This window comes from Bufo bufo, chromosome 2 (assembly GCF_905171765.1).
Source record: "Bufo bufo chromosome 2, aBufBuf1.1, whole genome shotgun sequence".
Taxonomy (NCBI): domain Eukaryota; kingdom Metazoa; phylum Chordata; class Amphibia; order Anura; family Bufonidae; genus Bufo; species Bufo bufo.
In genome coordinates, this window is record NC_053390.1 from 105,454,557 (window position 1) to 105,477,709 (window position 23,153).

At 42.8% G+C, this 23,153-nt stretch overlaps 1 protein-coding gene across 1 annotated transcript in view; it reads left to right on the plus strand.

Moving 5' to 3' along the window:
• The window catches only part of ARSB (arylsulfatase B), a 217,876-nt gene that overhangs the window by 27,363 nt on the left and 167,360 nt on the right, over positions 1-23,153 (plus strand). The window contains exon 4 of the mRNA XM_040421390.1: positions 726-933. Within this exon, the coding sequence (XP_040277324.1) occupies positions 726-933 (208 nt within the window). The remainder of the gene's footprint in view (positions 1-725; positions 934-23,153) is intronic.

The following is a 23,153-nucleotide window of genomic DNA, read 5'->3' on the forward strand; positions in this document are numbered from 1 at the left end:
TCCTAGCAGCAGCAGGAAATCGGCTGCTCTTGTCTCTGGAGGAGGTGGAGCCGAGGCTGACTGCCGGCCGTCCCCGCCCCCCGCACAGACGAGAGGTGTGGAGAGCCGGCGGGGGGGGGGGGGGGAATGATGAAACAGGGAGCCGATGCTGGTTCTCTGCCTCATCATACTACAGGCAACTGTCTCTGCTTCCTATGGAAGCAGAGACAGCAGCCAGAAAGCGGGACATAGCTCACCCGTACCGGGACAGACACTCAAATCCGGGACTGTTCAACCGTATCCGGGACAGTTGGAAGATATGCTGTATGACTGGTACTTTCACTTTGTGCCGGTCACCTAATAAACCTCGTCTCTAAACTACTGAGAGGTCATAAACACTTATAAGCCACATTCTTATGAGTTTTTATAATATGTCAGAGAGCAGAGATAAGGAGTCCATCTGCTCCTAGTCTGACGGAAAAGACAGAAAATCCAAAGGGTGCTACCAGAGCATGTCGGCTCTGTACAGAAAAAAGGATGCCATATTTTTTAATAAAGACCAACTTAAAAAAAAATTTTTTGCTCAAATTAAGTACAATGATATAATAAAAAAAAAAAATTGCCCCCAAATGTGTACATAGCCTTTAAGGGGTTAAATTAAAGAAGCGGACATTCACTGTAAGATGAGCATGAAGAATAAACTTTCTCTATTGATCTTTCTGAACGATGTCCTCCTTCTCTTGCAGCCTCTGTTCCTTTACCTGCCGTATCAAGCAGTTCACGCGCCTCTTCAGGTTCCACAGGAATATTTAGAGCCGTACATTTTCATCCATGACCAGAACAGGCGCCATTATGCAGGGATGGTGTCCGTTCTGGATGAAGCGGTAGGAAATGTCACTGATGCGTTAAAGCAATATGGACTTTGGGACAACACCGTTTTCATATTCTCTACAGGTAAATATGAAGAGTTTCATTTATTAAGGTCTCATTTATCAAAACCTTTTAAGGGGATGTTCACAGCCTGCGCAGAATCCCCCTCCTATTGTTTTGCATGAGAGGCTGCAGTTTATGGTCTTGACTGCTCCAGGAAAGGACATGTCTTTTCTTTACACAGTCGACGCTAGAAACTGCATCTGCATGAGTGACAGAATCTCCGTCAAAATCCATCATGTTGCCCATAATAACCAGTTAGATATCAGCTTATATTGCTATGGTAACATAAAAGCTAAGATGTGATTAGTCGCTATGGGTAGAAAAGAGAGTAAATCTACCTTATTATCTACTAGCGTATATACCAGAGTTATCCGGGTGTACATCTATCTATCTATATGAATATTTTCTAAGGCTAGTTTCACAGAGGAACAGCCTGCCGGAGTTCACCGCCATGGCCGGATACTACCTTTCCCTCTGGGTTGTCAACCGTCCAGAAATTTCTTCTGTTAGGTCCCTTTCACACGAGCGAGTTTTCCGCGCGGGTGCAATGCGTGACGTGAACACATTGCATGTGAATCCTGACCCATTCATTTCAATGGGGCTGTGTACATGAGCGTTGTTTTTCACGCATCAGTTCTGCGTTACGTGAAAATCGCAGCATGTTCTATATTCTGCGTTTTTCACGCAGCCCTGGCCCCATAGAAGTGAATGGGGCTGCGTGAAAAACGCAAGCATCCGCAAGCAAGTGCGGGTGCGATGTGTTTTTCACTCATGGTTGCTAAGAGATGTTGTTTGTAAACATTCAGTTTTTTATCACGCGCGTGAAAAACGCATCAAAACGCATTGCACCCGCGCGGAAAAAACTGAACAACTAAACGCAACCGCAGCCAGAACTGACTGAACTTGCTTGCAAAATAGTGCGAGTTTCACTGAACGCACCCTGAACGCATCCGGCCCCAATCCGCAACGCCCGTGTGAAACCAGCCTTAGGCTTGCGGATGCAATGCGTTTTTCACGCAGCCCCGTTCACTTCTATGGGGCCAGGGCTGCGTGAAAAACGCAGAATATAGAACATGCTGCGATTTTCACGCAAAGCAGAACTGATGCGTGAAAAACAACGCTCATGTACACAGACTCATTGAAATGAATGGGTCAGGATTCAGTGCAGTTGCTATGCGTTCACGTCACGCATTGCACCCGCGCGGAAAACTCGCTCGTGTAAAAGGGACCTTAGTGAAAAAATATTGTCCATGATTTTTTTTTGATTTTTTTTTTTAAGGCTAGTGATTCGTGACTGGATTATTTTGGTGGTAATTCTCATCATTTTACAGCTGAAGAAAAAAAATTCCGGTTGGCAACCCTGCTTTGCCTGCTGGAGCCCATTAACAGGCCAGATCTCCTGCGGGTCTGATTATAGTTTCCGGCATTAGTGCCAGGATTCGGCCACACAAAAACTGCTGCTTGAAATCTGGGCATTGATGCAAAAAAACTGGTCAGATGCCCCTGGGTCCTGTTTTAGTCAATGGGTTCCTGTCGGTGCTGCGGCAGGTTCCGGTTATGCCGGATGTGATGAACCCCCGGCAGACTCTTCTGCTGCTGGAACATTTTAGCGCTAATATAAACTAGCCTAATGCTATTCCCTACCTAGAAATACTCACTGTTGTTTTTGGCCGAATTAGAGAGGTAAAGAAAGCATCCCCCATTTTTTTTATTATTTCATTAGTTTTTTTTCCTTTTTAAAGGTCCCCAAACACATTAGTGTACAGTTGGCCAAAGCCACCGAGAACACAGCCAACAGTTTAAAGGGCATCTGTCAGCAGATTTGTCCCTATGACACTGGCTGACCTGTTACATGTGCGCTTGGCAGGGGAAGACATCTGTGTTGGTCCCATGTTCATATGTGTCCGCATTACTGATAAAAATGATGTTTTAATATATGCAAATGAGCCTCTAGGAGCAACGGGGGCGTTGTCGTTACACCTAGAGGCTCTGCTCTCTCTGCAACTGCTGCGCCCTCTGCACTTTGACAGAACCAGGCAGTGAAAATGTCATCACATCGTATAATGAATGAATTAAATGATAATTATATTTTAATAGTTTGAGCATTTTCAGATGCGTCAATAACAATGATGTTCATATTTTTTATTAGTAAAATTGGGAAAGGGGGTGATTACAATTTTTTATTCTGTTTTTGTCTTGTCCGCAATTGCGGATAAGAATAGGACATGCTCTATATTTTTTGCGGGGCCGCGGAACAGAACAACGGATGCGGACAGCACCCGGTGTGCTGTCCGCAACTTTTGCGGCCCCATTGAAAATGAATGGGTCCGCACCCGTTCCGCAAAAATGCAGAACAGAACCTACGGCCGTCTGAATGAGCCCTTATACGGAGGCTTAGATGTAAAGACGTGTTGTGTGTGTTAATAGCCACTAGAGGTCACTCGTTTACCATTTTGTCTCACAATTGGCAATCTCAAATTTTTAAACTGTTCCCCCTGAATGGAAATGCATTTTTTTTTTTTTCTTACATCAGTTTTATGCTGGTGTCAGACACAACATTTACGTGCACTGGTCCAGTGTCAATAAACTGAAAACGCTGGACAGAAAAACGCTCCGTGTTATGGTTTTCTGCCCGGCACTAATGCCAGTTATGATCCTTTTGGGTGGGTTTAACCATGACCCTTATCAGTAGTTGGCGTCTTTGTTCTGATTGATATTTGCATTGTTACCAATACTTCCTATTATTTATGTATTTATTCCATATTACAATAACCTTCCCAAAAATGGAAGGATTTTCTTGACAAGCAGAAGCAGAGGACGGCCGGGATTTCTATAATATACATTTTACGGCTTGCTAATCTCGTCCCCCTGATATTTGGCTTTGTTCCAGTGAGTCTACAGTAGCCCAGACATTTAGGATGTCTCCCCCGGACGTGATCTCTGACCCGTCCTCCCTAATTGCCAGTCTGTCCGGCACACAGTGGGTTATTTACACGCACAGTACAGCCAGATGGCAGAGATCTAATGGCGTGCTCTCATCTTGGCATTTATCATTGTGCAGCTGGATGTGTGGGAGTGGAGGCTACTTCAGTAGCATAATATGGATGTAGACATGGAGCAATGCATGCAGTATATAGCGCTGGCTTCTATTTGTCTGGAGTAGTATAATGCCGTATTGTCGCCAAATTAGCATGCTGGCCTATCTACCGTACTGAAATCGGTGTAAAGTTAGCATGATATTCCCTGAAAGGCTGCTATTATTTCTGATCCTCCAGAGTCCTGAATATCTTACCACATTTTTGAGCAAGAAAAGGCTTTTCTTGTACTTTTTGGAAAGTTCTGTGGGAGAGCCAGATCACATCCTCTTATTTTTTTGGATATAGTTAACTGTTTTTTCTGTCTGAAGAATTTTCTTCTTTGTTAAAATACATCTGGAGTGAGGACAGTACCCATAGGACATAAGTGTGGAGGCGAAATATATGCCTGGCATCTCTGATCCTTTCCAACTTCTCATAATGTGAGCCTCAAACGCCAAATAACTCATGTAATGTTCCCCCTCTTAGGAAAAAATTATCAGAGTGTCAGGTAATTCCTTAAAGGGGTTATCCCATGAAAAATATTCTACAGTTTTCAATCCAGCACCTGGATCTGAATACTCCTGTAATGGCATGTAATTAGAAATGTATTACAACTACTGAGTTATTCACTGAAATCTATCTGTACAGCGCCACCTGCTGTTCTTTTTCTAATTTCTCTGTCCTGCTCACTGAGATGGAAGCACATGCTTAGTTCCATCCCTCAACTTCCAACATAGTAACATAGTACAGTCGTGGCCAAAAGTTTTGAGAATTAGATAAATATTGGAAATGGGAAAAGTTGCTGCTTAAGTTTTTATAATAGCAATTTGCATATACTCCAGAATGTTATGAAGAGTGATCAGATGAATTGCATAGTCCTTCTTTGCCATGAAAATTAACTTAATCCCAAAAAAAACTTTCCACTGCATTTCATTGCTGTCATTAAAGGACCTGCTGAGATCATTTCAGTAATCGTCTTGTTAACTCAGGTGAGAATGTTGACGAGCACAAGGCTGGGGATCATTATGTCAGGCTGATTGGGTTAAAATGGCAGACTTGACATGTTAAAAGGAGGGTGATGCTTGAAATCAATGTTCTTCCATTGTTAACCATGGTGACCTGCAAAGAAACGCGTGCAGCCATCATTGCGTTGCATAAAAATGGCTTCACAGGCAAGGATATTGTGGCTACTAAGATTGCACCTCAATCAACAATTTATAGGATCATCAAAAACTTCAAGGAAAGAGGTTCAGTTCTTGTTAAGAAGGCTTCAGGGCGTCCAAGAAAGTCCAGCAAGCGCCAGGATCGTCTCCTAAAGAGTATTCAGCTGCGGGATTGGAGTGCCACCAGTGCAGAGCTTGCTCAGGAATGGCAGCAGGCAGGTGTGAGCGCATCTGCACGCACAGTGAGGCAAAGACTTTTGGAAGATGGCCTTGTGTCAAGAAGGCCAGCAAAGAAGCCACTTCTCTCCAAAAAAAACATCGGGGACAGATTGATCTTCTGCAGAAAGTATGGTGAATGGACTGCTGAGGACTGGGGCAAAGTCATATTCTCCGATGAAGCCTCTTTCTGATTGTTTGGGGCATTTGGAAAAAGGCTTGTCCGGAGAAGAAAAGGTGAGCGCTACCATCAGTCCTGTCATGCCAACAGTAAAGCATCCTGAGACCATTCATGTGTGGGGTTGCTTCTCATCCAAGGGAGTGGGCTCACTCACAATTTTGCCCAAAAACACAGCCATGAATAAAGAATGGTACCAAAACACCCTCCAACAGCAACTTCTTCCAACAATCCAACAACAGTTTGGTGAAGAACAATGCATTTTCCAGCACGATGGAGCACCGTGCCATAAGGCAAAAGTGATAACTAAGTGGCTCGGGGACCAAAACGTTGACATTTTGGGTCAATGGCCTGGAAACTCCCCAGATCTTAATCCCATTGAGAACTTGTGGTCAATCCTCAAGAGGCGGGTGGACAAACAAAAACGCACTAAGGCTACTTTCACACTAGCGTTCGGGGCTCCGCTTGTGAGTTCCGTTTGAAGGCTCTCACAAGCGGCCCCGAACGGATCCGTCCAGTCCTAATGCATTCTGAGTGGAGGCGGATCCGCTCAGAATGCATCAGTCTGGCAGCGTTTGTCCTCCGCTCCGCTCAGCAGACGGACACCTGAACGCTGTGTGACGGATCCGTTTGAAGTTGACACAGTATGGCTCAATTTTCAAACGGATCCGTCCCCCATTGACTTTCAATGTAAAGTCAAAACGGATACGTTTGCATTATCATGAACCAAAAAAAAAAAATATTTTTTTTTTTTTTTGTTCATGGTAATGCAAACGGATCCGTTCTGAACGGATCTAAGCGTTTGCATTATAGGAGCGGATCCGTCTGTGCAGATAACAGACGGACCCGCTCTAAACGCAAGTGTGAAAGTAGCTTAATTCTGACAAACTCCAAGAAGTGATTATGGAAGAATGGGTTGCTATCAGTCAGGAATTGGCCCAGAAGTTGATTGAGAGCATGCCCAGTCGAATTGCAGAGGTCCTGAAAAAGAAGGGCCAACACTACAAATACTGACTCTTTGCATAAATGTCATGTAATTGTCGATAAAAGCCTCTAAAAGCAGTTTAGCAGCAAACTTTGTGAAAACTAATATTTGTGTCATTCTCAAAACTTTTGGCCACAACTGTACATAAGGCCGAAAAAAGACATTTGTCCATCCAGTTCGGCCTGTCATCCTGCAAGTTTAACCAGAGGAAGGAAAAAAAAACCTTGTGAGGTAAAAGCCAATTTCCCCCACTTTAGGGGAATAAAAAATTCCTTCCCGACTCCAATCAGACTAACTCCCTAGATCAACGACCCCTCTCTAGTAGCTATAGCCTGTAATATTATTACGCTCCAGAAATACATCCAGGCCCCTCTTGAATTCCTTTATTGTACTCACCATCACCACCTCCTCAGGCAGAGAGTTCCATAGTCTCACTGCTCTTACCGTAAAGAACCCTTTTCTATGTTTGTGTACAAACCTTCTTTCCTCCAAACGCAGAGGATGTCCCCTCGTCACAGTCACAGTCCTGGGGATAAATAGATGATGGGATAGATCTCTGTACTGCCCCCTGATATATTTATACATAGTAATTAGATCTCCCCTCAGTCGTCTTTTTTCTAAAGTGAATAACCCTAATTTTGATAATCTTTCAGGGTACTGTAGTTGCCCCATTCCAGTTATTACTTTAGTTGCTCTTCTCTGAACCCTCTCCAGCTCTGCTATGTCTGCCTTGTTTACAGGAGCCCAGAACTGTACACAGTACTCCATGTGTGGTCTGACTAGTGATTTGTAAAGTGGTAGGACTATGTTCTCATCACGGGCATCTATGCCCCTTTTGATGCAACACATTATCTTATTGGCCTTGGCAGCAGCTGCCTGACACTGGTTTCTACAGCTTAGTTTGCTGTTTATTAAAATTCCTAGATCCTTTTCCATGTCAGTGTTACCCAGTGTTTTACCATTTAGTATGTACGGGTGACTTGCATTATTCCTTCCCATGTGCATAACCTTACATTTGTCAGTGTTAAACCTCACCTGCCACTTCTCTGCCCAAGCCTCCAATCTATCCAGATCCCTCTGTAGTAGTATACTGTCCTCTTCCGTGTTAATTACTTTACACAGTTTAGTGTCATCTGCGAAAATTGATACTTTACTATGCAAGCCTTCTACAAGATCATTAATAAATATATTGAAGAGAATAGGGCCCAATACTGACCCCTGAGGTACCCCACTAGTGACAGTGACCCAATCTGAGTATGTACCGTTAATAACCACCCTCTGTTTTCTATCACTGAGCCAGTTACTTACCCACATACAGACATTTTCTCCCAGTCCGAGCATTCTCATTTTATATACTAACCTTTTATGCGGTACAGTGTCAAATGCTTTGGAGAAGTCCAGATATACGACATCCATTGATTCACCACTGTCAAGTCTAGAACTTACCTCCTCATAGAAACTGATTAACCACCTCCCGTCTGCCCATTGACTATAAACGTCCGGGAGGTGGATCTCTATCTCTGAATGGATGTTTCTGAACGTCCATTCAGAGAAGGCAGCTGCATGCTAATTTTGCAGCTTCAGAGCGAGTTGCCCGCTGACAGTGACAGCAGGGCAACTCAGAGAGAAGGCAGGGACCGTTCCCAGGAGCGCTGTGTGTACAGTTCAGGAAGCGCTATGCGCTTCCTGTCCCGGCCCGGCGGTCATGCCGGGGTCGGGAGAGTGCAGGAGCTGTCGGGTCTTCTACAATCCTCGATTTAGCCCTGCACTGAGGCTGTACAACGTTGTATAGTGCTGTACAGCCTCTCTGGGGGGGTGTATTTCCCCTGTAACTGGGGCTACTATGTCAGCCCCAGTGACAGGAGAAATCAATACTGGAAAAAAAAAAGTGAAGTTAAGTGCCCCCCAGAGGGCTGTCATTTTTGGGGAGTTTCTACTGTAAGGGTGCGTCAGGAGAGCTTCAAATGGGACATGGCATCTAAAAACCAGCTCAGCAAAATCTGCCTTTCAAAAACCATATGGCGCTGCTTTTCTTCTGCGCCCTGCCGTGTTCCCTTACATCAGTTTACGACCAAGTGTGGGGTGTTTCTGTAAACCACAGAATCAGGGTAATAAATATAGAGTTTTGTTCGGCTGTTAACCCTCGATGGGTTAAAGAAAAAATGGATTAAAATGGAAAATCTGCCAAAAAAGTGAAATTTTAAAATTGGATCTCCATTTTACTTTAATTCTTATTGAACACCTAAAAGGTTAACAAAGTTTGTTAAATCAGTTTTAAGTAACTTGAGGGGTGTAGTTTCTATAATTGTGTCATTTATGAGGGGGTATACACTATGTAAGCCCCACAAAGTGACTTCAGACCTGAACTGGTCCTTTAAAAAGTGGGTTTTGGCAATTTTCTTAAAAAATTTAAGAATTGCTTCTAAAATTCTAAGCCTTCTAACGTCCTAAAAAAATAAAATGACATTTACAAAATGATGCCAACATAAAGGAGACATATGGGGAATGTTAAGTAATAAATATTTTATGAGGAATTACTTTCTGTTTTAAAAGCAGAGAAATTGAAATTTAGAAAATTGTGAATTTTTGGTAAATTCTGTATTTTTTCATAAGTAGAGGTGAACTATATTGACTCAAATTTATGACTCTAATGAAGTACAATGTGTCATGAGAAAACAATCTCTGAATGGCTTAGATAAGTAAAAGCGTTCCAAAGCTATTACCACATAAAGTGACATATGTCAGATTTGCTAAATTAGACCTGGTCAGGAAGGGGGCAAATTGCCCGGATGTGAAGTGGTTAAATTAGTTTGGCATGACCGATCCCTCACGAAGACATGCTGATACGGTGTTATTTGCTTATTTCCGTTGAGATGCTCTAAGATGGCATCTCTCAGAAAACCTTCAAACAGTTTACCCACAACAGATGTTAAACTTACCGGCCTATAGTTTCCAGGCTCTGTTTTTCGACCCTTTTTGAATATTGACACCACATTTGCCATGCGCCAATCCTGTGGGACATTCCCTGTCAGTATACAGTCCGCAAATATCAGAAATAAGGGTCTGGCTATGACATTACTTAATTCCTTTAGGATACGGGGGTGTATGCCATCCGGTCCTGGTGATTTGTCTATTTTGATCTTTTTAAGTCGCTGATGTACTTCTTCCTGGGTCAGACAGGACACTTTTAATGGGGAATTTATTTTTACATTTAGCATTTCATCTGACTGTTTATTTTCCTCAGTCAATACACTGGAAAAAAAAATATTTAACAGCTTTGCTTTCTCCTCGTCGCTCTCTGCGACTCCCCCCTCATTACTCTTTAAAGGGCCGACACCTTCAGATTTATACTTTTTAACATTTATATAATTGAAGAACATTTTAGGGTTAGTTTTACTCTCTTTGGCAATTAATCTCTCGGTCTCTAGTTTGGCCGCTTTTATTTGTTTTTTACATGTTCTATTTTTTCCTTTATAGTTTTTCAGTGCTTCCGTGCTACCCTCCTGTTTTAGGGATTTATATGCTTTCTTTTTGTCATTTATTGCTTTCTTTACAGTTCTATTTATCCACATTGGTTTATTTTTGTTCCTTAACCTTTTATTCCCATACGGTATGTACCTCTCACAATGAGATTTTAGGATGCTTTTAAAGATATCCCATTTTGTGGCAGTATTTTTATTTTTGAGGACTTTGTCCCAGTTAGTTAGGCCTATGGCCTCTCTTAGTTGGCTAAATTTAGCTTTTTTGAAGTTTGGTATTTTTGTTCCTCCCTGTAGAAACGCTCTTTTGAATGATAATGGAAGGTTATTACTTTATGGTCACTATTTCCCAGGTGTCCCCCAACCTGCACGTCTGTTGTTCTGTCAGGCCTATTGGTTAATACTAAGTCCAGTATGGCCGTCCGTCTAGTCGGGTCCTGAACCAGTTGGGAGAGGTAATTGTCTTTGGTTATTGCCAAGAACCTGTTTCCTTTATGAGATATACAAGTTTGAGTTTCCCAGTCTAAATCTGGGTAGTTGAAGTCCCCCATAATAACCACCTCATTATGATTTGCCGCCTTGTCTATCTAACAGCTGCAGGAGAAAGGACACACCCCTGAAAAAGGACACGCCCTTTTAGCTGACAGCTTGGAATAAATCTAGCAGAGCAATTTGAGCAGTGAATGGGGAGATCTCTGGCTCCATGTGAGGTACAGGGCAGGTTCTAGCTTTGTTAGAAAGGTATTGTCATGTACTAGATTATGTATGATTTTCATTTTTACATTAGTCATGGTATAACCCCTTTAAAAGGTTTGTCCAGTATTTTACTTCTGATGTCTACCCTCGTCAGCAGGGGTCTAGCACACTCACACCCTCCAATCGGCTGCTCTGCATTATCTTTAGTGTCATAACACAGCTCTGTCCATTGTGTAGTGGACGGAGCTGGTTACTGCAGCACTGTTCCCATTGAAGTGTATGGATAGAGCTGTGTACTTCTGGTGCTGGAGCTACTGCAGAGCAGGTGATCAGGGGATGCAGACCCCTGCCAATGACATAGTAATGGCCTATCCTAAAGCATAAGCCATCAATAGTAAAATCCTGTACAACCCCTTTAACAGGCATGTGTTGTGTGGATAGCTAATGTAACTAGAAAAGCTATAATTTCTGGGGAAATTGTGTGAAGTGTTCTTGCCTCCACCAGTAGTCTACAACTGGAGTGGGTGGAGTAACTGGGTGGAGTGGCTTGAGTAACTGTTGTGTGGTTGGAGTGGCTGGAGTAACTGTGGAAAGGTTGGACTGGGCAGAGTAACTTTATGGAATGGGCAGAGTAACTGTGTGGAGTGTTTGGAGTGAGTAAAGATAGTAAACATTACACTAACCAATTGATTGATCAAATTTAAAAAGTGCACATGGCAAGCTTGATAGAGTGAGAAATGCATTTCAACTTTTATTTATTTACATAGCACATTTAATTGCAATGTTGTTGCCCAAAGTGCTTCTCAGTTATATTAAAACATACATTTATAAAAACATTAGCAGCCGATTTGTGTAGGTGGGCTTGAAAATGAGGGAGCAGTGGCAGTTTAGAAATCATGTCCTGATTTTTCAGCTCACACTCTAGCTTTTGTCACTCTGCTGGCTGCTCACACACCTGGGTTCCTATGGCAACTTACTCTACAGCAAGGGCAGAGAAGAGCGGTTAAAAACAATCTGCTCCAACTTGCTCACTTCACTGGCGGTTGCCATCTTCAAACGGTTGTAGCGAAAAGCTTTATATTGTGAGAATCACAAGACCCAGACCTACATTTTGATGCATAGTATGTCTCTGAAATATTAAAAATGAAGGCACAGTCGCAGTTTAGACATTGCCCTTCAAATTTAAGGTGGCTAGAGTGGAGTTTCAATGAATGTCAATGGGCGGCGTGAGTTGCAAACAAATGGTCAGGACTATCAGGACTATGGCTTGGCCGTGGCCATTTTTAGTGGCAGCAGGGATAGCTGAATGTTTTGATATAAGATTTGTGTAGGTGGTCTTGAAAATAAGGGAGTGGTGGCAGTTTAGAAATCATGTCCTGATTTTTCAGCTCCCACTCTAGTTTTGAACATTCCGCAATTCATTCCTATGGGACCAATTTCGCCACAAAAACGCTGATATTTCGTGAAACCATTCAGCGAAATGTTCCACAAAGTAATAGCACACCAATCGGGAACAATCCGCACGTTTCGGTATATTACTGTCTATGTAGTGTAAAAACTGTGGGAGGAGTTGGTAAATTGGGCTATATTAATAAGAATATACAGGGAGTGCAGAATTATTAGGCAAGTTGTATATTTGAGGATTAATTTTATTATTGAACAACAACCATGTTCTCAATGAACCCAAAAAACTCATTAATATCAAAGCTGAATATTTTTGGAAGTAGTTTTTAGTTTTAGCTATTTTAGGGGGATATCTGTGTGTGCAGGTGACTATTACTGTGCATAATTATTAGGCAACTTAACAAAAAACTAATATATACCCATTTAAATTATTTATTTTTACCAGTGAAACCAATATAACATCTCAACATTCACAAATATACATTTCTGACATTCAAAAACAAAACAAAAACAAATCAGTGACCAATATAGCCACCTTGATTTGCAAGGACACTCAAAAGCCTGCCATCCATGGATTCTATCAGTGTTTTGATCTGTTCACCATCAACATTGCGTGCAGCAGCAACCACAGCCTCCCAGACACTGTTCAGAGAGGTGTACTGTTTTCCCTCCTTGTAAATCTCACATTTGATGATGGACCACAGGTTCTCAATGGGGTTCAGATCAGGTGAACAAGGAGGCCATGTCATTATATTTTCTTCTTTTATACCCTTTCTTGCCAGCCACGCTGTGGAGTACTTGGAAGCGTGTGATGGATCATTGTCCTGCATGAAAATCATGTTTTTCTTGAAGGATGCAGACTTCTTCCTGTACCACTGCTTGAAGAAGGTGTCTTCCAGAAACTGGCAGTAGGACTGGGAGTTGAGCTTGACTCCATCCTCAACCCGAAAAGGCCCCACAAGCTCATCTTTGATGATACCAGCCCAAACCAGTACTCCACCTCCACCTTGCTTGCGTCTGAGTAGGACTGGAGCTCTCTGCCCTTTACCAATCCAGCCACGGGCCCATCCATCTGGCCCATCAAGACTCACTCTCATTTCATCAGTCCATAAAACCTTAGAAAAATCAGTCTTGAGATATTTCTTGGCCCAGTCTTGACGTTTCAGCTTGTGTGTCTTGTTCAGTGGTGGTCGTCTTTCAGCCTTTCTTACCTTGGCCATGTCTCTGAGTATTGCACACCTTGTGCTTTTGGGCACTCCAGTGATGTTGCAGCTCTGAAATATGGCCAAACTGGTGGCAAGTGGCATCTTGGCAGCTGCACGCTTGACTTTTCTCAGTTCATGGGCAGTTATTTTGCGCCTTGGTTTTTCCACACGCTTCTTGCGACCCTGTTGACTATTTTGAATGAAACGCTTGATTGTTCGATGATCACGCTTCAGAAGCTTTGCAATTTTAAGAGTGTTGCATCCCTCTGCAAGATATCTCACTATTTTTGACGTTTCTGAGCCTGTCAAGTCCTTCTTTTGACCCATTTTGCCAAAGGAAAGGAAGTTGCCTAATAATTATGCACACCTAATATAGGGTGTTGATGTCATTAGACCACACCCCTTCTCATTACAGAGATGCACATCACCTAATATGCTTAATTGGTAGAAGGCTTTCGAGCCTATACAGCTTGGAGTAAGACAACATGCATAAAGAGGATGATGTGGTCAAAATACTCATTTGCCTAATAATTCTGCACGCAGTGTATATGTGAGATAACAGTAAGTGGTCTTGCCATGCAAGAACACTTAATAGATCTGATATGGCCATTGTTATACCTTTTGTATACCTCTGATTTTATGCACATGCTCACATAGGGTTTTTTTTCTCACACATTGATATGGAATCCATGTGAAAAATTTATTTTGCCGTAATTTAGGTGTTGAAACCTGTCACTAACGCAAGAGGACCAGTCAGTACTCTTGACTTGTCTGTTTTAGTTAATAATTGTATTCCACATAAAATAATAAATCCGGATCGTGTGAACTGTATGCTCTTCTGTTACTCCTCCTAGAAATTTATGAAGATATTGCCAACTGGGTGTTACGAGCTGGGATGTGTCCATAAGGCCCCATGCACATGACCATGTCCACCCTATTTTTGTGGACCCATTAATACAAATGGGTCTGTTGTCCACATTTTGTGGACATATTCTTTCTTTTTGCGGAACGGACATACAGATGCAGAAAACAATGGACAGTCTGGCTGCTTTCTGCATCTTTATGCCTGTTCCACAAAATGATAGAACATGTCCGATACTTGGCTGCAAAATGTCGACCACAGACCCATTGAAGTCAACATGGACCGCAAAGAATGCGTATACAACGGTATCCGTATTTTGTGGATCTGCAGTTTGCGGACTGCAAAATACATGTAGTTGTGTACATGAGGCCTTAGGCTACTTTCACACTGGCGTTTCTGGGTCCGCTTGTGAGATCCGTTTCAAGGCTCTCACAAGCGGCCCAAACGGATCAGTTCAGCCCCAATGCATTCTGAATGGATAAGGATCCGCTCATAATGCATCAGTTTGGCTGAGTTTGGTCTCCGTTCCACTTTTCAGGTGGACACCAAAACGCTGCTTGCAGTGTTTTGGTGTCCACCTGACGATGCAGAGCCAAACGGATCCGTCCTGACTTACATTGTAAGTCAATGGGGACGGATCCGTTTTTACGAACACAATATGGTGCAATTGAAAACAGATCCGTCCCCTATTGACTTTCAATGTAAGTGAGGACGGATCCGTTTTGCATTATCGGTGCGGATCCGTCTGTGCAGATAGAAGACGGATCCGCACCGAACACAGGTGTGAAAGTAGCCACTGCCTGATATTTTTGCAATGAGCGTTCTCTGTGCACACACTCCTTTGACAAGTGGAATAGTAACACCCAGGGGTCAATATATTCACATATTTCTGGGAGGAATAATAAAGGAGTGGCACAGTGCAGAATTAGAAGCATAGATGCTCCAGAATTGTTTTTACAGGGGAATACTAAAACAGACATGACAGGAGAGGTGTCGGGTCCTCTTCAGTACACAGGATCTAGTTGTCAGGCACTTGTGGGGGAACGTGATTGTGAAACGGTTAATAGTTCTCGGCTGTCTTTGGCAGCTAGTGGAGCCAAACATATCGATCCAATTAAGTAAAAACCGTCTGATAGGAATCCAGTACACGGCAGTCTAGATCCGCAGGAACATTCAGCAGCCTCTCTAGGTAAGGGTTTTGTTCATAAATCGACCTTCTTCTGCCTGATGAATGGAGTCAGGTTGATCCATTTCAAGCCGATTTATTTTACCCTACACCCACACGTTTCTTTCTATATCTTTACTGCAGATAGCATTTAATGCCATAGAACCCTATTATACCGCAGCAATCCTCTCGCTGTCGGGGCATGTCCACACCACAGACTTTTTACATGGACTTTGCACCATAATGTGTCTATTCTGCCTTCCATTGCTCTTCAATGGGAATCCACGCTGCCGTTGACGCTCGCAGATTTTTATTTTTTTACACACAGATTTGAAATCTGCATCAAGACGGGACATGAGCCTTCTCTGGGGCTAATCATTGCTCTGATCACAGCATTCACACTCCAAATCTGTAGCACAGTTTTCCACTGTATGAACACAGCCCATTGTCTCTATACCACCAACATATTACACAGTATACCTATTGTCTCCGGCCCGAGTAGGGACTGCCAGTTAGTGCAATGGTATACTTTTGGATCATCATTTATTATGTTATGGGGCCAGCAGTAATTACTGGTTATCGGCTATTCCTGGAATAAATGGGTAGAGTTGCACAGTCTTAAATGGGTTTTCCCACGAAAGTCTCTGTCAGTTCCATAGTCTTTGAATGGAGCGGCAGTCGACCTTGTGCACTGTAACCATGGTTGTATGTTGAAGAGCAATGGGGGACTGTTCCAGTCGGGTTCCTGTGAGGAGCAACAGGAGGACAATTGTAATAATCAGTGGGGTTCCTGTGAGGAGTAACAGGAGGACGGTTGTAATAATCAGTGGGGTTCCTGTGAGGAGTAACAGGAGGACGGTTGTAATAATCAGTGGGGTTCCTGTGAGGAGTAACAGGAGGACTGTTCTAATAATCAGTGGGGTTCCTGTGAGGACGGTTGTAATAATCAGTGGGGTTTCTGTGAGGAGGACAGGAGGACGGTTGTAATAATCAGTGGGGTTCCTGTGAGGAGTAAGGCTAAGTTCACACGAACGTGTGTGATCCGTGGCCGTATTGCGGCCCGCAAATCGCGGGCCGCAATACACGGCCACAGTTCCGTGTGAATTCCGCATCACGGATGCGGACCCATTCACTTCAATGGGTCCGCTAATCCGGAATCGCGGAACGGCCGCACGGGACGGGACCCCTCGGAAGCACTACGGAGTGCCTCCATGGGGTTACGTCCCGTACTTCCGTTCCGCTAAAAGATAGGACTTGTTCTATCTTTTAGCGGAACGGCCGGATCGCAGACCCATTAAAGTGAATGGGTCTGCGATCCGATGCGGCTGACCTACGGCCGGCGATCGAGCATTGCGGCCCGCTATTTGCGGGCCGCTTCACAGGCACGGGTCACACACGTTCGTGTGAACCCGGCCTAACAGGAGGACGGTTGTAATAATCAGTGGGGTTCCTGTGAGGAGTAACAGGAGGACGGTTGTAATAATCAGTGGGGTTCCTGTGAGGAGCAACAGGAGGACTGTTCTAATAATCAGTGGGGTTCCTGTGAGGAGCAACAGGAGGACTGTTCTAATAATCAGTGGGGTTCCTGTGAGGAGCAACAGGAGGACTGTTCTAATAATCAGTGGGGTTCCTGTGAGGACGGTTGTAATAATCAGTGGGGTTCCTGTGAGGACGGTTGTAATAATCAGTGGGGTTCCTGTGAGGACGGTTGTAACAATCAGTGGGGTTCCTGTGAGGAGTAACAGGAGGACGGTTGTAATAATCAGTGGGGTTCCTGTGAGGAGTAACAGGAGGACGGTTGTAATAATCAGTGGGGTTCCTGTGAGGAGTAACAGGAGGACGGTTGTAATAATCAGTGGGGTTCCTGTGAGGAGTAACAGGAGGACTGTTCTAATAATCAATGGGGTTCCTGTGGATAGGTAATGCATATCTTTTATGGGAAAACTAATTTAATTGATATTAATTGGCATCCACTTATTTCAGCAGATGACAACCACCCTCTAGCTTGAAGTGGTTCTTGGCTCCTGCTAATAAAGGGGAGTCTAAACTAAAAATCTCCCTTTTTCTGATAACAAAAAAAACCCACTTAAAGTGGCATTCCTAGCTCAACATTTGTGGCATATCGCTAGGATTGTCACAAATGTCAGACAGGTGTGGGTCCCGCCTCTGGGACCTGCTCCTCTCACTAGACTGGGGCCTGATAAAGAGCACACCGTGCATGCATGGCCAAGTTTCCATTCAATGCTATGGGACTGCTGGAAATAACTGAACCAATGGTTGGCTAGTTTTGGTGCTCCCATAGCGTGGAATAAAGGGTGGCTGCTCATGCTCAGGGCTGATCTCCCTTCACTTCGGAGGCCACATTTTAGAGACGGAAGCAGGTCCCAGGGTTAGGACCCACACCTGCCTGACATTTGTGGCATATACTAGCAATATGCCACAAATGTTGAGATGGGGAAAACCCCTTTAAGGTAAGGGAAAGCCAATTGTCTACACCAGGCATCCTCAAACTGCGGCCCTCCAGCTGTTGTAAAACTACAACTCCCACAATGCCCTGCTGTAGGCTGATACCTGCAGGCTGTTCGGGCATGCTGGGAGTTGTAGTTTTGCAACAGCTGGAGGGCCGCAGTTTGAGGATGCCTAGTCTAGACCAAACATTTGGATTCATACATGAAGGAGATGTTTAAATCTAGTGTCAAACTAGGGCTGTGATGGCTAACTTTCGGCACTCCAGGTGTGGTAAAACTACAACTCCCAAGATGCATACTTTCTTGGCTGTTTTCAGAACTCCATATAAATGAATGGAACTGCTGGGAGTCGTAGATTCACCACAGTGTTGGAGGTTAGCCATCCCCGGGCTAGGCAACCTGGACCTACCAGTGCACATACAGAACATGTGTAGCCACACTTATAATTCTATTGTATGCATATAACTTCCTGCATCTTAACAATTGTCCTGCTGGACAATTAAACCCATGAGAAACAGACTAAGAGGCAATGACTGACTTCAAGTTTCTGATGTGGTTGTCTCCTGCTGGACCTATGTAGGCTGGTTCTAATAGGTGTCTGTTGTTCCCCAGAGGTTCCTCCTGGATGGGCAGTCTGACACTCTTCATACTGCGCAAATGAGCCCATACAATGAGTACTCATAATTATAAGCCCACAAGTTGATAATCAGCCCTGGATAGTTGTAATCTAAAAAGCTATTAAGTACCCCACCAACAGGGTGGATAAAAATCAATGATTTAAAAAAAAAAAAAAACGATTTTTATTTTAATTTGATTTTTTTAATTTAAATCTGATTTTTTTTTTTTTTTTTTATATATAAAATGCTTTTTGAGGAAAATATATTACCATCCAAAGGTTATTCCATCATGAAATAAAAATTAGTATAATTATGTAGAATAAGGCTGTATATGTTTAATTTTTTTGGTAAATAAATTCCATTAATCCATTTACAATGTCATGCTCTTCCAGAGGTTTTTGTAAGATTATTGGGCAGTTTCTCTGCCTACAAGATATTATCACAGATGCTTGGTTTACTTTTGCAGTACTCAAAACTGAATTTGACTCAGCAGAGATCACATGCCTCTTCTTCACAGCAAAAATGTTATAACATGAACAGAGTTGAGAAAAATACCTTAATCCTAACTTCTACAAGCCTACGAATACAGAATCAACCTAATCAAACTAATATGATAAGTTGTTATTCTAAAAATCTTCATCTACTTGCATATTATAAGTTATACCAGCAAGAATTAGTGTTTGTAGAAAACTTGGATTTAAATAAAATCCACCCTGCCCACCAATAATATTCCATACAAGATTAGGTGAGAAAAATGAGTATACGCCTGTAGCAATAATTTTGCTAATCTTTCAGGAGTTTGATGTTCACGTATTTTTATACTAAAAGGGTCTCTTAACCTCCATATACTATTGGCACTGCCATCATATTGTCGTTGACCACAGCCTCTGAGACCTATCACAGGGCTGATCTATGCTGGGTGGGTTTCCGCACCCATAGTTAAAAGCTGCTAATGCCGGCATCAGCTCCCGCCAAATACCTGTCTGCACCACAAGTTTCAGTTACAGTGGACTATATTGCTTTGGTACTTCATGCAGGACTTTTTTTTTTTTCGTAAAAAAAATGGATCTCAGATGGAAATTGTTCAAACCGATACCAATTGTGCATACCTGATGCACAGAATCCCTATTTTTTACAGAATCCATTTATTTTTTTTATATATATTTTTTTTTTTAATGGATCAGAAGAACGGAAAAATAACAGTGATGTGAACTCTCCCTTGGTGTTGGATCCCTGTAGAGCTCTCAGTAGGTAGGTCAGGCTAAATGAGGGTGTAGGGCTCAGGGCTATCGGCTGTAACACCGCATGTCCAAATTTGATGTAGGGCAAATGTACTGTTATATGGCACCCATTGACATCAATGGGAGATCAAGTGATACAAAGTTACACCAAGTCCTCCAGAGCAAGTCACATTGCATTCTCTATTAGAGCGCGTGAACAGCCCCTTTAATTAGAAATGGATGGCAGTCTCTGTAGTGAAGACTACACTCGTATTTTTGGCATTCATTTTACAGGATAGTATTTTTATTTATCCGTGCGTTGGCATAGAGAACATTTCCTCCTAGTGGATTGGTATTGTGCTTTGATAATTTGCCAGGGCACAGAACACCTGCCTGCCGCCTGTGACCTGCCGAGCTGAAGCAGTATTGTGACACGCACCAGGGGCGGAAAGTATTGAGAGTCGCAGCATGTCCCTCTCTAATGTGCTGGTAACCATGAGAAGGCAGGTGTTTTCCACGTCCACATGCTGAGCGGACTCTGAGCCGGATCGTTCTCAGCAGCTCCACAGGTAGCCTGGCAAAATCAGCTCCTCAGTCTTCACTGTGACCGTAAATGAGTTTTCATTCGGCCACATATGCCGGAGATGATACAAAGGGACTATTGATGGCGCAGGTGGCAGGGGGGTCACGACTGTGTGGATGTAAATGGGGTTAGTTTATTTGCAGGATCTGTGTTGGAAAAAAGATCTGGATGCTGAATAAACTAATAGAAAAATGTGTAAAAAAATAAATAAATCACGATTGGTAGAGTTGTCCTATCAATAACCATGCACTCTCTTGTATGAGGAGATGATAATTTCCCAGCATGATCCTTGGGGTGCCAAGGGGCGACAATGACGGCCCTTATAGAGTAGGTCATCCAGCTTCTCCAGACTCCTGAATGACGAATCTATGTATTCGGTCTGTACCACCATATACAGTCAGGTCCATAAATATTGGGACATTGACACAATTCTAACATTTTTGGCTCTATATACCACCACAATGGATTTGAAATGAAACAAACAAGATGTGCTTTACCTGCAGACTGTCAGCTTTAATTTGAGGGTATTCACCTGATTTTGGATGTAAACGGTGTAGGAATTACAACAGTTTGCATATGATCATAAATCAAACTTTCACTTTTTAATACTTGGTTGCAAATCCTTTGCAGTCAATTACAGCCTAAAGTCTGGAACGCATAGACATCACCAGACGCTGGGTTTCACCCCCTGTGATGCTCTGCCAGGCCTCTACTGCAACTGTCTTCCGTTCCTGCTTGTTCTTGGGGCATTTTCCCTTCAGTTTTGTCTTCAGCAAGTGAAATGCATGCTCAATCGGATTCAGGTCAGGTGATTGACTTGGCCATTGCATAACATTCCACTTCTTTCCCTTAACCACCTCAGCCCCCAGTGCTTAAACACCCTGAATGACCAGGCCACTTTTTACACTTCTGACCTACACTACTTTCACCGTTTATTGCTCGGTCATGCAACTTACCACCCAAATGAATTTTACCTCCTTTTCTTCTCACTAATAGAGCTTTCATTTGGTGGTGTTTCTTTGCTGCTGACATTTTTACTTTTTTTGTTATTAATCGAAATTTAACGATTTTTTTGCAAAAAAATGACATTTTTCACTTTCAGTTGTAAAATTTTGCAAAAAAAAACGAGATCCATATATAAATTTTGCTCAAAATTTATTGTTCTACATGTCTTTGATAAAAAAAAAATGTTTGGGTAAAAAAAAAATGGTTTGGGTAAAAGTTATAGCGTTTACAAACTATGGTACAAAAATGTGAATTTCCGCTTTTTGAAGCAGCTCTGACTTTCTGAGCACCTGTCATGTTTCCTGAGGTTCTACAATGCCCAGACAGTACAAACACCCCACAAATGACCCCATTTCGGAAAGTACACACCCTAAGGTATTCGCTGATGGGCATAGTGAGTTCATAGAACTTTTTATTTTTTGTCACAAGTTAGCGGAAAATGATGATTTTTTTATTTATTTTTTTCTTACAAAGTCTCATATTCCACTAACTTGTGACAAAAAATAAAAACTTCTATGAACTCACTATGCCCATCAGCGAATACCTTGGGGTCTCTTCTTTCCAAAATGGGGTCACTTGTGGGGTAGTTATACTGCCCTGGCATTCTAGGGGCCCAAATGTGTGGTAAGGAGTTTGAAATCAAATTCTGTAAAAAATGACCTGTGAAATCCGAAAGGTGCTCTTTGGAATATGGGCCCCTTTGCCCACCTAGGCTGCAAAAAAGTGTCACACATCTGGTATCTCCGTACTCAGGAGAAGGTGGGGAATGTGTTTTGGGGTGTCATTTTATATATACCCATGCTGGGTGAGAGAAATATCTTGGCAAAAGACAACTTTTCCCATTTTTTTATACAAAGTTGGCATTTGACCAAGATATTTATCTCACCCAGCATGGGTATATGTAAAAAGACACCCCAAAACACATTCCTCAACTTCTCCTGAATACAGAGATACCAGATGTGTGACACTTTTTTGCAGCCTAGGTGGGCAAAGGGGCCCATATTCCAAAGAGCACCTTTCGGATTTCACAGGTCATTTTTTACTGAATTTGATTTCAAACTCCTTACCACACATTTGGGCCCCTAGAATGCCAGGGCAGTATAACTACCCCACAAGTGACCCCATTTTGGAAAGAAGACACCCCAAGGTATTCCGTGAGGGGCATGGCGAGTTCCTAGAATTTTTTTTATTTTTTGTCACAAGTTAGTGGAAAATGATGATTTTTTTTTTTTTTTTTTTTCCCATACAAAGTCTCATATTCCACTAACTTGTGACAAAAAATAAAAACTTCCATGAACTCACTATGCCCATCAGCGAATACCTTGGGGTCTCTTCTTTCCAAAATGGGGTCACTTGTGGGGTAGTTATACTGCCCTGGCATTCTAGGGGCCCAAATGTGTGGTAAGGAGTTTGAAATCAAATTCTGTAAAAAATGACCTGTGAAATCCGAAAGGTGCTCTTTGGAATGTGGGCCCCTTTGCCCACCTAGGCTGCAAAAAAGTGTCACACATCTGGTATCTCCGTACTCAGGAGAAGGTGGGGAATGTGTTTTGTGGTGTCATTTTACATATACCCATGCTGGGTGAGAGAAATATCTTGGCAAAAGACAACTTTTCCCATTTTTTTTTATACAAAGTTGGCATTTGACCAAGATATTTATCTCACCCAGCATGGGTATATGTAAAAAGACACCCCAAAACACATTCCTCAACTTCTCCTGAGTACGGAGATACCAGATGTGTGACACTTTTTTGCAGCCTAGGTGGGCAAAGGGGGCCAAATTCCTTTTAGGAGGGCATTTTTAGACATTTGGATACCAGACTTCTTCTCACGCTTTGGGGCCCCTAAAATGCCAGGGCAGTATAAATACCCCACATGTGACCCCATTTTGGAAAGAAGACACCCCAAGGTATTCAAT